A 14,109-nucleotide genomic window follows, 5' to 3' on the forward strand; every position below is an offset into this window, starting at 1 on the left:
CTCCAGACCTGAATCCAAGCCTGCTTGCATTTGCAAACCTACCAGGAAAGCCCTCTGTGCTCTCACTTATACAGACTTCATCATGGCTCTGTGAAATCCAAAAATATTGTCTGAAAATTAGGTCAGGGTGACCCATCTGAAACAGGAAGGGTGAAGTCAGAGGGTGAGGCAGATCTTTACAATGATAAACAAACACAATTGCTACCTTTTGTCCCATTTCTGAGTCAGTCTCTCAAGGTCTGTAGTTTCTTGTCTGGAGATGTGGTTTAAGGTTCCTGCTCCATCACGACTGTTCACGTTGGCAATTCTGCTGGAGCTGGTGTCCTCTTTAGCTCCTCGTAGCTGTACTTACCCAGTGCTCACAGCATCACTGCCCACCCCCGGAGGTAGCTGGCTCTGTTCTTGGTGAACACAAGACCCTGTTTCTTTCCTGCAGGCTCTGGGAGGTTTGGAGAATAACTCAAGCCTCGGTTGGGGCTCCCTGGTAGGACTTCCATCGCTGATGTGGTGCTGTGTGTGCTGGGCTGGGGAGAGCCTGTCTGCCTGTGACAGGGGCTGGGCATGCCGCTCACTGCCACCCTCCCCTCGCGAGGAAGCCAAGGGGAGCCCTGAGGTCTCTCTGATGAGGTCCAAGCTCCGCAACTTCCTTCACCATTTGGCGAGGACCAGCTGGAGATACTCAGGGCACACTGTGAGAGCTAATTAGCTGATGTGGACTCGCTAGCAGTCAAACACAGGCTGCCAGAGGAAAGATTCGGGGATAGAAAAGAGGGGAAACACCATACATCTGGGATTTGTCGTCCTTCGACCCCTGTGCCTGTTGCCTGAGTCGAGTTTGAAGGCTCTGTACGTGTGCCTGGCCACCAGCTGAGAGCAAAAGCGGCAGCCAGGCTGTGACATCCTGCAGTGCTGGTGGCGTGCAAGCTCCACGGCAGCGTGGGAAAAGCAGGTCCCGTGTTTTCCTGGCATGGCTGGCTCCTGCACTCCAGTGGGGCTGTCTCAGGAAGGCAGTGGCTGCTCTGCAAGGAAAAGGCATTTATGTGGCTGTAGGCTGGAGGGAGCTGATATAGTAGTAGTCTCTGTTGAGCTGGTAGGTTTGATATTGCTGGAGATACTGAGCTGTGATATCAGTTGAGTATCACAGGGGTCAGGTGCCAGCCTTGCATTAAGCCACTCTCCCCCCCAGTGAGAAACTGGGGTTCAAAAGAGTTGGGTACCCAGACTGTCTGCAGTATAAGGCAATGTTGTAGTTCATTGTTTGAATCAAACCTAGTAAATCATGGGCATAAATAGGTAACCTGAGTAGCTTGGACTTAGATTCACTTAAATGGATGGATAGATCCATCTCTGGTAAAACTCCCCCAGCTTTGGTGGCCTTATGCTAATTGGCAGCTGAGCACATCTCGTTCCAGCTCAGCGACAGTGGGAAAGGCTGCTGCAGGACGTGATGGAGGATCTTCTCAGGATCTTCAGTCTGTCCAAGGCCACTGGAACATCAACCAGTCACTGAAAGTATGTGCAGTTCCTGGAGGGAAGGGGGAGCCCTGGGCTCAGCAGGGGAGCTGGCAGGTGGCATTTAGTCCTTGGTCCCTAAGCAAGAGAGTAAATACAGGAAGGCAAAGAAAAGTTTTCCACAGGAAAAAAAGAATAAAAGTCAGCTTGCACACATGATTTTTAGATTGAGATGCACTTGTCAGGAGCCATGAAACCAACACTTCACTAAAAAAGCAGAAGCCATGAGAGGCTCATTTGCTGACAGGCTCAGTCTCTGGTGGCTGTTGAACTTGAGACCTACAGGGAAGTACAATCATTTATACTGTGCAAAAACCCACTGGGCTTTATCATAGCCTGCCCCGGGAATACAGACGCCTACAGATCGGGGGGTGTAGCTCTGATCCGCGGACAAGACTAGAAAGGCGGGAAAACTTCCCCAGGGGAATGGAAAGCAAAACAACCCCCCGACCTTCAAAGGCAGCTTAGCAAGAGAAACAGATCCCACAGGCTGATTCCTGTAGGCACCGCTTATCATTTCAAGTGCTGGAGGTTTCACACTTTAAAGGCTCACTTCCTCTACAGTGCTCACACAACATCAGTATAATAATATTTCCCCCTCCTCCCCGGTGTCAGTCATTATCTTCCAGCCTCCCATATGTCTTATCCAGATCATAAATGCTAACCATTTCTGGGCTCGTCTGCAGAGTCACCCATTCACACCTAACATCCAAACAATAAATAATTACAAATCATTCCCCAGGGTTTGTTTTCCCAGTGCTGTCAGTTTTTTTTCAGACACCTTATAAAACCCGAGCAAAATGAATGGTGCAACACAAGAAATATAGTAATGTTCAGGGTGATTTTACCCAACCTATTAAGAACTATACTTCTGACAAAATATAAACTGCCAGCATCGGCAGATAGCATAACAAAGAGCATCTGAAATGTCCTATATCAGCATGTATGTTGGCTCAGTAAATTACCTTTTTTCTAAGTTTCTGTCTTTGGTCCCTGCCTATCCACTGCATTACCTTATGCAACAACAAAATGTTTTCTAAATAAAGTTCCAAGCCCAAAGACCCTACACTAGATAAATTACCTGAAGTAAACAAGCAAAAGCACCTAACTGGAGCTAATTATGCATCTGCCAGCAGCTTTGCTTTTAAGCACCTTAAAGGTGAACATTTTAATTACTTAATATGCTCTACTGTTCTCGAATTAGATATGAGAAAAATAACATTGATCCAATCCTTTTTTTATTTTTACGCACTGGAGTTGGAAGGCAAGTGGCTTTGTAAGGGGATTACGTGTGTGTTAATCCTCCTTAGCTATGATAAAGTTCTCTGCTTCCTAGTGAGATTGTTTAACCCTCTTTTAACGGGTGCAGCTAGCTCATAAAGAAAGAAGCTGGGGAATATGAATTACAGCTAGGGAGAGTTGAGAGAAGAAAGAAAGAAAGGTTTGTCTCTTATCTTTTCCCACGCTAAATATTGCTTATCATACTAGCAGGAAAATAGCCTCAAATTTAGCAGGTCCTGTATGAAACCAGGTGAACAATATGTTCATTCTGGCATGGATCCCTTTGTTTCCTTTTTCACCCTGTAACGGGCTCAGAGTATCAGCGGCATCCTAAAAGCACACCGTGCCACCCGGAAGATGGGAATTATCCTTCACTGGAGTACAGTATTTCTGCATTTGGAGAACAGCATCACACTGTGAGCACCAACAAGGAGAAGAGATGGATGATTCAAACCAATGGAGCAACACGGGACAAGGGGCTGGACTCATCCCTTGTAATTTGGGCACTTCCAGGAGGTGCTGCAATGAGAAGGCTGGTGTAGCTACACACCTGCTGCTGGCAGTGGAGGCTCCTTTGGAGGTCACCTGTGACTCCAGAGGGTGATTAACCCATCTACAACCTGCCTGGCTTTTTGAAGGTGCATGCTGAATATTGCTGACTGGCAAGGAAGCCTACGGGGACTCTGTACCTAATTTAGGCTCTCCAATCGACTGTCCCAAGTGGAGATGAATCCAGGCATCCCATCCTGCTGCTGGAAGGGCAGAGGCTGGCTGCTGTGTGGATGAAAATGATACGGCTGCTGAGGGAGAGAGGTAAAAAATAACTGTGAGCAAAGCAGCACAGAGGCTGAACCAGACTGTCACCAGGACAGCTCTGTCACCCACTGAAAGCTGACGCCTTGTGGGATCACGGTAGATGGAAGGATAGACATAAGCCAGGAACCCAGCCCAGAAAGAAAAGCTGTATTTTGGTTCCTTTTTCTTTTCATTATAAAATGGTTGGCATCCTCCTACGGAGTTCAAACAGTAATTAGTCCTTGACGAAAGATCTCTGACGCGTCAAGGCAGAAAAGCATGGCTGATGGAAGCAAACACCAGGGCCTGGACAGGTTCAAGAACAGTGTTTAAAGAGCAGAAATTGAAACTTTTTAGCCTGGTACAAACTCACTTGGGTCATCAGTTCCTTTACTCTTGCTCTAACAATAAACAGGGAAAACAGCATGATGTAAGGAGATCAGCTCACCCAGCAATTTTGATAAATGTAAAGCCAAAACCGTGAGGGCCTTAAGGTCCTGGTATTAGTGGCAGGACTGTGCCAAATCACCCACTTCTACAAATTACAGTTTCCTCATGCAGGTGCAAGAAGACAATGCATGCCTGGGCACACAAACCCACAGCAAACAGGTTTCTCTGCAACAACATGAAGTTGTTCATCAGAAAAGAAGAAATTTAGATTTATTTGGTGGCCAAACTCCTACCTTACCCCAGCTCTGGAGACATCAAGGTCTTCAGAGAGGCAACTGATGTTTCAGTGCTTGGTGCTCCAAGTGATTTATAGCAGTGTATTTTTGCGTCACTAGTTGCTTGGAAATACCACGGTTATTCGGCATGGAGTTGTGGCCCATGTACTTAGCCTGGATTTCATGCCAGTTTTAACAGCCACTGGCGCACGAGGAGTATTCATAGCCCTCTCCATAAAAAAGCTAATGAGAGCTAAATTTGAAAAATCCACTGTTGAGAGAGACACAGGAGGACTGTACTACCAGCTAATCACAGCAGCTTTTCTCGGAAAGGTCCTCTGGAAACTTGCTAGGGGTCAGATAAGCAAGAAGTGAGTGATGGTCATTATGGAAGCCCGTAATAAGGACAACCTTGCAGTAAGCTGAGAGACAAAACTGATTCTGGCTCATGAGAAATGGACACACCCGAAAGAAGCAAAAGGTCCAAAATAATCTCACACCTCAAGACAGATGTGGAGCATCTCAATGGAGAGTGCGGCTCTGCAGGGAGAATGGGTACAGCACCTGCATCTGCCCAAACAAGCAGCAAGGAGCCCATGAGACCAAAACATTGTTTGTCATGTTATTTATTTTAGAACAGTTCCAGCTGCTATTTTCTCATGTACATGGGGGAACAGTCTTCCAAATTACTAAGATTTCCCTTTGAAATAGGTTCTGATTCAAACACAGGACAAGAACCCCACTCCCAACCTCTGGCTGCTGTCCCTTCTGCAGCCCTGGTTCAACCAGGATCGCTGGACTTGGTGAACTGTGAAGAAGGCAAAACAGCCTGCCTGTTTCATCCCTTGGGAAGTCAAATGTATCAGACTACAAGCATTACCGAGAAAAGCAGAGAGCCACCAGGTTGGTTCAGAACCACGGTGCCCCAGCATGCCTTGGAGAGCCAAAGATGATCTACTTTGCCCTACACGTGTTGACCCACCCTTAGCAAACCCTAATTTTAAATCAACAGCTGAGGCATTGGTCATGAAAGCTCATTGGAAAAGGTAGATAAATTGAAGTAAGCCAGCAAAATAAAATGAAGACTAGAATATATGAATGGAGGGAGGGTGTCACCTCACTCCTGCTCCCTCTTTTGTGTAACACAGTATGTTTTCATTTTTAGGGATTAAAAGACGTGGATAACATTCTTGGATTTACTACAGAAGCCCTTTTTTAGCAAGTCCCATGATACTTTCCTGGTGACAGCATGGGAACCAAAGGTCTGGGATCTTACTCTTCTCTTTGTCTTCAGCTTCCTGAGGAAATGTAGACAAGTCACTTACCCTTTGTCCCCATTTCTAATCTTTAACATGAGCTTACTGGCCACCTCCCCATCAAGTTTGCAATGTCCTATGCATTGTTTCAAAGAAATTCCTTCAATGTGGAAGCAGTGCAAGAAGAAAACTCTACAGCATGAAAGATCATTACTGGTAATCACGTTATCATCCCTGTGAGAAGCACTGGGACTGAATGAACAGTGTGTGCTGCTGAAACCTGAAGTCAACAAGAGGAACAGTTCACCCTGAGAGATATTTTGGGATGTTTAGAGAACATGACACCAGGAAACTGCAATTCAGCTCTATCTGGTTTCTCTGCCCCAATCTCCGTCCTGCTATTCCAAACACATTTTAAATGTGGGGAAACGGAATGCGCAGATCCGGATTTGGGATCCAAATATGGCAAAGTTAGCAAACAGGCAGAAATAAGAATATTTAAAAAGTTGTGAGCATCGTTATGCATCACCTACTGCTCTTACAGCACGTACATGGGGAGGAAAAAAACCCAAACCTAAATGTCTCACCTCATTTAATAAAAGGTCTTGGTTTTCTTCCAGATTATTTATTTGATTAATGGAAATATGTTTCCTTTAGCAGTATTTTTCACTGTGTTTTTTTTTTTTTCTCTCCAGGAAGTTTTGTGAGAGCAAGTGCTGAAGTCAGGCTACAACAAAACCAATACAGGTTTCCACTGGTGGTGACCCTGTACAGAACTGGATTGAGAAGAGCAAGGACACTGTGTTTCCTCCTGCAATGAATGAGGGCTGCAATTTCTTCTCTCAGCTGGCAACACACAAGTTAAGTGATCTGGAGGTTTTTTTCCAAAGCCAATAGGAACATCTCAGTGTTAACAGATAGAAGTCATAATTGGTACAGGTCAGGTGCCATGTTGAGGTTTGTGATGAACAGGATTTTCCAAATTGTAAAAAAAAAAAATAAAAAGCTCAGTGGCTTTTATTGGAAAAATGGGAATTCTTTGCAGATCGTATGAAGTTCTGAACACTTACTGAAACATACCGAACCATCCTAAACTCTGAGCCACATAAAGACATGAAGCAATAATAACCCACACACAGTGGCTTCCCTTTCCCAAACAGGATAGCAGGGATGAGGGACAGGCTGATCTGAGCAAGCAGGTAAAACTCACAGCTTCATTGCTACAGCCGGAAACTCAGGCGAGTGTACAGCACTGGAGACTGTGGCCTGCTCCAACTGAGTTCCTGGGAGCAAAGCCAAACAACCTTTTCAAACAGTGGTTACCCTGTCCCACCCTGACGCCCTACACAAAGGGCAGTGGGAACAGGAAGAAAGCCAGAAGAACCCTGCCCAGAGCTTCATCCCTAAGATCCTCTGGATAGAGTAGCACTCCCTTCAAATGGGGAAGGTACTTAAGACAACAAATTGGTAGTCTGTGTGTTTGGTAGAAACCAAAACAGAAGTCTTTCACCCTTGCTCTCTGAAGACTAGAGCTATCATTTCAGATTTTAATTAAAAGCCTCCTCAAAGCTACTCGTTTGATTTTATTTTGCTTTGGTTGTTCTGCAGGAAGTATGACAACACGGGCAGTTTGCAGGCCTGTGTGTACGGCACATGTAATTAAAGTCAACAGGAGTTACGAAGTCTTTAAAACCGAGCCAGGGTGGCTAAAGCCAGTAGCCCAAAAATAGAACATTTGAAAATCCAGGTCACATTCTCTGTGTGTTTGTGTTATAGCATCACCTAGGGGCTGCAACTGAGATTAATGCCTATTGTCCTAGACATTACAGAGGAACATACAGACTTGGATGCTTCCAAATGTCCAGGCAGACAGCGGTCATTGTCCCAGAGACCACACTCAAGCAGGCCCTGAGCATTTTGATGAGAAAGTTCATCTGGTAGATTTATATGTATATATACATCCACACAAGTATTTTATGCATTTTTTAAGCAATAACCACTGAAATACTGGAGGGCACAGCAGTTGTAGAACATACTTTGGATAACGTCCATAGGAATGCTTCTGCTGTAAATTCCCCTACTCCAAAAAAAACATTAAATAAGCCATCCAGTTATTTCATGATCATCTGCAAACTGAGATCCAGGAAAACTGAAAATTAAACCCATGTGCATGCTTAGTATAGTCTTGCACTTACATTGTTGCTGATTATATGAATTCGATGCTTAGAACTTACATTCTTTCCCAGACTTCCTTTTTTTTTCTGAATTGAAGTTAAAACTCACTTGGTCTTACCATAATATAATTTAGACTGTTGAGGGCAGCACGACTGCTCCTTTGCAAGGCACACCTGCAGCTACAGCATCGATAGATGAGCGAGCAGGCATACAGGTAACAGACCACGCATCTTGTCAGGCATAAGCTAGAAGTCTGGTTGGCCTTGTGCTTTCAGCCCCATGTACGAAGAGCTTGTGGCTTTCTAGTCCCACTTTCTTTGAATAATGATGTATGTTCTCAAATCCTGACAAGCCACACAAAAAACAAAAGCAAAGTGAGTAATGTGGGGGGTGCATTTGTCCAAAACGCATTTCCGCCCAATTGTGAAACTGCACCTTTAGGGAACTACCTTGATTTGTTAAAGTAGGACCAGTCCCTGCCAGGGCTCCAGACAACAAAGCTATGTGGTAGCAATGGGTAGATAAGGCGGCAGAGCAGACCTGGAGGAGAGAGAGACAGAATATTGCAGGAGGTATTTTGAGCATACGAGGCTTAAAAATCAGCTCAGAAACCTCGTTAAACCCCAGCCCATGACTGTGTAGTCCTTAGTGCACCAACACGGTCAGATGGAGAAATACCAGTGGGAAAACAGTGGCACAGGAGACTAGAGAGCAATGCCTAGGCCTGTGGGCATGTTATCAGGATGTAGTTGAATGTGAGCACTCAGACAGCCGAAAAAAAGAGCACTGTACTCCTCTCCCTTTGCCAAGGGAAAAAGTAAGCCGAAGCAGCAGTTCCTCAAGCACACCATACAGGGGAGAACTGGTTTAGTGCTTTCCATGACAGTGACAAAAACTGAATGAACTGCAGGTATCAAAGTAGGTGTGGACACCAATACCTATTTCAATCAGTACCATGCCAGCTTTTGGCTCTAGCTTCCAGTCTGTGCCAAACTACATTATCAAAATAGCGTGTAAGTTCTGCCATAGGACAACAGAGCAGAAATGCAGCCATCCAGATCACTTGACTCTACCCTGACACTGCTGATTATAGTTCCACCCACAATAGCAACTACCAAGACACAAAATAGCGATCCTTCAAAAGTAGCGGAGTCCCATGCTTACAAAGAAGCATATTTTTCAAGTGTTGCTTCTTAAAGGAAGTTTATTCCAATGCTTTAGGTTTTTTCCAGTATTTCTAATGCTTTAACTGATCAGAAAGACGACATAAAAAAGCCTTCTCCAATGTAGTAAGCAGTGTCCTGTGACTGAGGCAGCTCTTATAAATTGTTTCATCAGCTATTTTTCCCAAGCCTTCAGAAGAGATTTTATACTCACCACTTTCCTCTTAGCTGTTCTTCCCAGAGGATGAACAAGCTTAAGTCCTGGCTATTCCAAATTTTACTACAACCTCAGAATTTATGGGCTCTCCATAAATCAGTATTCCAAAAAGTAAGTCATGTCGAAGAAAAACCCTTCCCAGCAAGGCAGAAAGTCCCAGTATTCAATGCCTGTAGAGAGAAGGAACTAAGAAAGGGAAAGCCATGCTTCTTTACACACTAGACACCAAGCTAGCGCCAACAGCAGAGGAGCAATCAACAGCTCACAATAGATTTTTAGTATAAAAAACCCCGGAAACTACTGTTCTGGAAACTATGGAAACTATGCAGCAGTGGAAACCAAAGCAAAGTGTTTCTGATACTCAATGACACGTTATACTGGCAGAAGTTTACTTGCCAATAGCCTGTCTTACAGTTCTTCTACAGGAAGTCACAGCTCTTCTTTGAAGGCCTGTCATGAGATCATGTTGCAACTCAGCTCTCCCACCCAATAGTAAAACAAATCCAAAAAGAATAATTAAGACAAGACTTATCCTGTACACTAGAGACGCTTCAGAAGGCATAATAACTGTTCACATTATCAGATCTGCTGCTCCGAAATAATAAATTACAGCAAAACCTTAGCGTGCACTGTAGGCTGCTCAGGAACCAATGCATTTGTCAGCAGGCAATTTCGTAGAAGAAAATGTAATAGCTTCTAAAGGCAGTATGTAATCATTTCCTATGTGTTGCAGGTACAGACAAACACACATACTGGTGACATTGGTTGATTTACTGAGTTATTGCAAAATACAATACTTTGCAATCAATACAGAGCAACTCTATTCAAAAACTATTAAATACATGGTAACATCTGTGTCCTCTTGTGATAACAAAGTAAAAAATATTAAAGTCTTAACAGCTGGAACATCAAATGATGATCTTCACAGAAGAGTAACAAAAGCAGTGGTTGAAATCACACTCCAAATATTTAATTAGATGCGGTGTATGATCTATGCAGCAACTCTAATACTGGAATCCAGTACTCAAGGCCAGCTCTGGTTCATTGTATACCTGCATTTTAAATCTTTCCATTTTTATTTAATCCACTACTTAAAGTTCTTGCCACTACCCTCTGCTTACACCATGCTGCCCCAAATTAGCCTCCCTTCAATGACTGACATCATTGATGGACAGCCTCTGGAAGGCCAATTCAGATCTCTCCATAGCAGCAGGGGAGAGGGAGAGCAGCACTAGAGGACAGAGAAAGGAAAGAACATCAGAAGCAGGAAAGTAGGAATGAGAGGCTGTGACAGAACAAGTAGTTAGGACAGTGCATCCGTGACTGTTAGAAAATACTGTTCAAGCAGCAGAACTCATACATGGATGCTTTTTGCTAAACAGCTCAGAGATTTGTCATTGTAGTTGTTACACACATACAGAATTCAGCAGCAGCACAGTAAATGATAAAATTGAGATCACTAATTTTACAGCAGTGATCAAAAGCACCTTTCCAATACCTGCCAGTGCAAAGCTCATGTCCAAAACGATGGGACTGAAAATACAGTTGTCAGTCAGTGAAGGACTTGCGAGAAACACATGTGAATTCCAGCCAGAACTGCTGACAGAGGACACAAAGTGCCGTTTTCCAAGCAGCACTTGAATAGTTTACCTAAGTTTCCCCTCTCCCTAGCCATCCCTCTTTAAAGTAGTAAAAACCAAACAAACAAAAAAACAAACAAACCCCAAAACAACCAAAAAAACCCCAAACAACCAAACACAAAAAATTAAAGTAAAAAGACTTCATGGGAAATATTTTTAAAGGTGTTGTCAGACAACATTTCTTCAAGGCCAAGCTGTTGTAATAGTATACAGAAGTCAGCTTCCAACAAGATGACACTTCATATTTGTCTTTCCAATATTTTTAGGGTGCAGTTCAGCAGTGTGAGCACCAGGTCTGTGTTTACAAAATGTGTGCTTGTTTCCACAGGCAAGTAGAAATTGTACTTCAGCATCTGGTTACACATGTAAGCTTTGTATACATAGTTGGTGTGTATACACCTTGCAAGTACAAAACAGGCTCTCACCTTTGAAAACCACAGTATTTAAAATATCTAAACCATTAGACTTCCAATCTCTTGCTTTGGTATTGAATAGATAGAAAATTTACAATGCCATTCTTTAGTCTTACACAGACTGAGTTATTAACCACAAAAATAAAAAAGTAACAAGTCTCAGTATCCAAAGAAATCTACAAGTACATTCATTAATATGTAGTATATTATGAATAAGGTGGCAATACATAGAATTGCTATAGTATGAATGAAAACCAAGTAGTTGTAGGAAAGCCTGAAAGTCTTCCTAATGTTTTTTCTTATGTAACATTTAATGTCACTGTAGCAATGATGATATTGGCAGCTTCTACTATGTTACTTCCCAAGTTGTACACTTTATGTTTGATTGAAAAGGGCAGTGGGAAATGAAGGGCCTCTTAAGGAGTCCAGCAGCAACACTTAAGTGCATTGAAAACATTGATAATGTGTGGCACATAGGAATGAATGGATTACACAGGAGACTTTTTTCTATTTACAGTATCACACACTTGTATAAAGTCTCTGCTGTATTTTGTTTTCAGTACTTAGCCTGTGGCAAATCACATTAACATTATTCAAAGAAAAAGGAAATCCCATTTTCTTATGAAGACTAAGTGACTTAATGGGTATTATTTATCGTTGCTTAGGCTATCTACCCCTCTGAAGCCCATGAATCCCAAAATCTAACTGGCACAAAAACATTTTGATAACTTAATACAGGAACTGATTGCTCTTGATTGTTTACCTCTTGACTTAATCATTACGTTCACTACTGGAGAATTATCCACTTATCTAGATGTCAGAATAAATACATTAAAAAACAAAACAAAACAAAAAAAACACACTAAAAAATCTGCAAGAAAGAGTGACTTTGCTGTTAGGTATCTGACTGCATGATAGGAAATACCAAAGCAATGGGGTATTATCACAGTAATATCATGCTGCCTCTCAGATACCAAAGACTACAGCAAGCCTTCACAAATAATTATATTTATGGAAGTAGTAAGCAACTCAACTTCAGCAAAAAACTACTTTATCACCAGGCTTAGTAGGGCATCAGAGCCTTCAAAGCAGTTTCTGATATCAGTCTGAAGACATTAGGATTTCTGTTTCCAGCTGAGGCAGAGGCACATTAGAAGGGAGCAGGAAGGAACATTGTACACAATGTAACACAGGTGAAAAAAATTACATATTTGCACTTGAAGATGCAAAATGCATTGCAGTAAAGGAGGAAAAACAACTAAATGACACGACATCTGTCTCTGAGGGCAGGAGGCATGGCCCTCTACTTTGCAACAAGTTTTTATATAAGTATTTTAAAAACTTAAAAGAAATCAAATGTGTAACAATCAAGCAGAAGGACAATGCAGAACAAAAGAATTGTGTTTGAAGATCAATTTCACATCCTTTACAAGAAACCTGGACCCATTTCTTCACTGGTAAAACCCTACCACCAGGTCTAAAGAGCCTTTACATAAAAGCAAGCAGATGGATACAAGCATGGAGATTTTAAATACTTGCTAACTGTTGTGTAGAAAAGTTTAGTTGTGAGACTGAGAAAGAACAGCAGAGCTGCTTTTAGTCAAAGGATTGCATACTCTTCTAAAAAACAACAAAAACACAGTAAAAAAAAAATAAACAAAAACAATCCAACCAACTATGCCAACTGATTACCAGTTTACTAACCTTTGTGTTTAAGTCCTCAACTAAGATATAAAAAATGCACTTGCAACACCTGAACACAAAACAGGGTATACCCACTATGGCAAGATTACTTTTCTTCCCAGCATAATCTTCATTAGCTTTTGGTGCCACATGCTGAAGAAACTAGATTTAAATCAGTGAATGGCAAGTGTCAGCAGGCAATGATTTGCACTACACTGGTGGCTCCATCTTGATGATCCTTTTCTTCAACACCTCCTTTTGTTAATGTTTAAATTTAAAAATCAATCTTCCATTTGGAAATTCAGAGCCAGGTCTGATTTTCTTTGTCACCTCTGGTCACACTGCAGGATATCTTCAGAGACCATTCTTATTTCTTGCTGATTCCATTTGTTACTTTTGATTTGGAGTGCCGATTCCTCCTTCTCGATGAATGGCTTTCACTATTGACTGAATGTTTTGGTGGACTATTGTCAGCACCTGCTGAGAAATAAATATTTTTTGACTCTCTCTCTATATATATATATTTGACATTGTCAAGCTCTTGTCTAAAAGACAGTAAGGCTTTCTAGAGCCACAGTGTTTGCAGTATGGATTATTTCAGGCTAATACAAACTGGTTGATACTCGTACTCCATCTAGTGGCCTATTTAAAAAAAAAAAAGCAATTCTTAAGACTTCCATAAAATTCTTCCTCCTCCAAGAAAATTCAGAAGTTTGCTGTACCAGAATATAGTGGTGAAACATCCTCCATTTTAAATGACATCAATAATTAAACCTCCACATTTTTATTACTGGCAGGTACTACTATCGGAAATTAAGAACAATGGGAGCGAGGTCACAGATCCTTGTAAAAGTACATTTCTTGCTTTCAGTCTTTCATATGACAGACCATGTTTGACTCTGAAAAAGCGGAGTGAGACAATGAGGACTGAAAAAAGAATTCAAGAGCAAAACATAAAAGAGGCTGAAGTTTGTAATTAATGAAGTAACAAAGTCAGAGAAAGATTTGCTTGGCCAGATTTCTCCGGCATATACAAATGGAAAAACATTTTGAGTGCAAGCAATTTTTCTCCAAAATATAAAAATCCATAAATTTACTAAACTGAGAATAAATTAATATCAGGATCCAGAAAAATCATGTATGAAATATAAAGAAACTCTGCTATAGGTGCTTTTCAAGCATATGATAATAAGAAATATTTTTAATCATACAAACACCTGGAGCATAAACTCTGACAGAGATAACTTCCAGGTGTGAATCTTGATATTTGTTCAATAAGCAAGACCACACTAAAGAGTTAACACAGGAG

The 14,109-nt window shown here is 42.0% G+C and overlaps 1 protein-coding gene across 2 annotated transcripts in view; it reads right to left on the minus strand.

The window, feature by feature from the left end:
* Positions 1-9,826: 9,826 nt before the first annotated feature.
* The window catches only part of PTDSS1 (phosphatidylserine synthase 1), a 33,209-nt gene continuing 28,926 nt past the window's right edge, over positions 9,827-14,109 (minus strand). The window contains exon 13 of one of the 2 annotated variants that reach the window (XM_059836132.1): positions 9,827-13,277. In XM_059836132.1, coding sequence (XP_059692115.1) covers positions 13,168-13,277 — 110 coding nt within the window. In that variant the 3' untranslated portion in view covers positions 9,827-13,167. Of the gene's footprint in view, positions 13,281-14,109 lie in introns of both variants that reach the window. The other variant, XM_059836131.1, reaches the window with a different exon arrangement.

Source organism: Gavia stellata, chromosome 3, assembly GCF_030936135.1.
Source record: "Gavia stellata isolate bGavSte3 chromosome 3, bGavSte3.hap2, whole genome shotgun sequence".
In the NCBI taxonomy this organism is placed as follows: domain Eukaryota; kingdom Metazoa; phylum Chordata; class Aves; order Gaviiformes; family Gaviidae; genus Gavia; species Gavia stellata.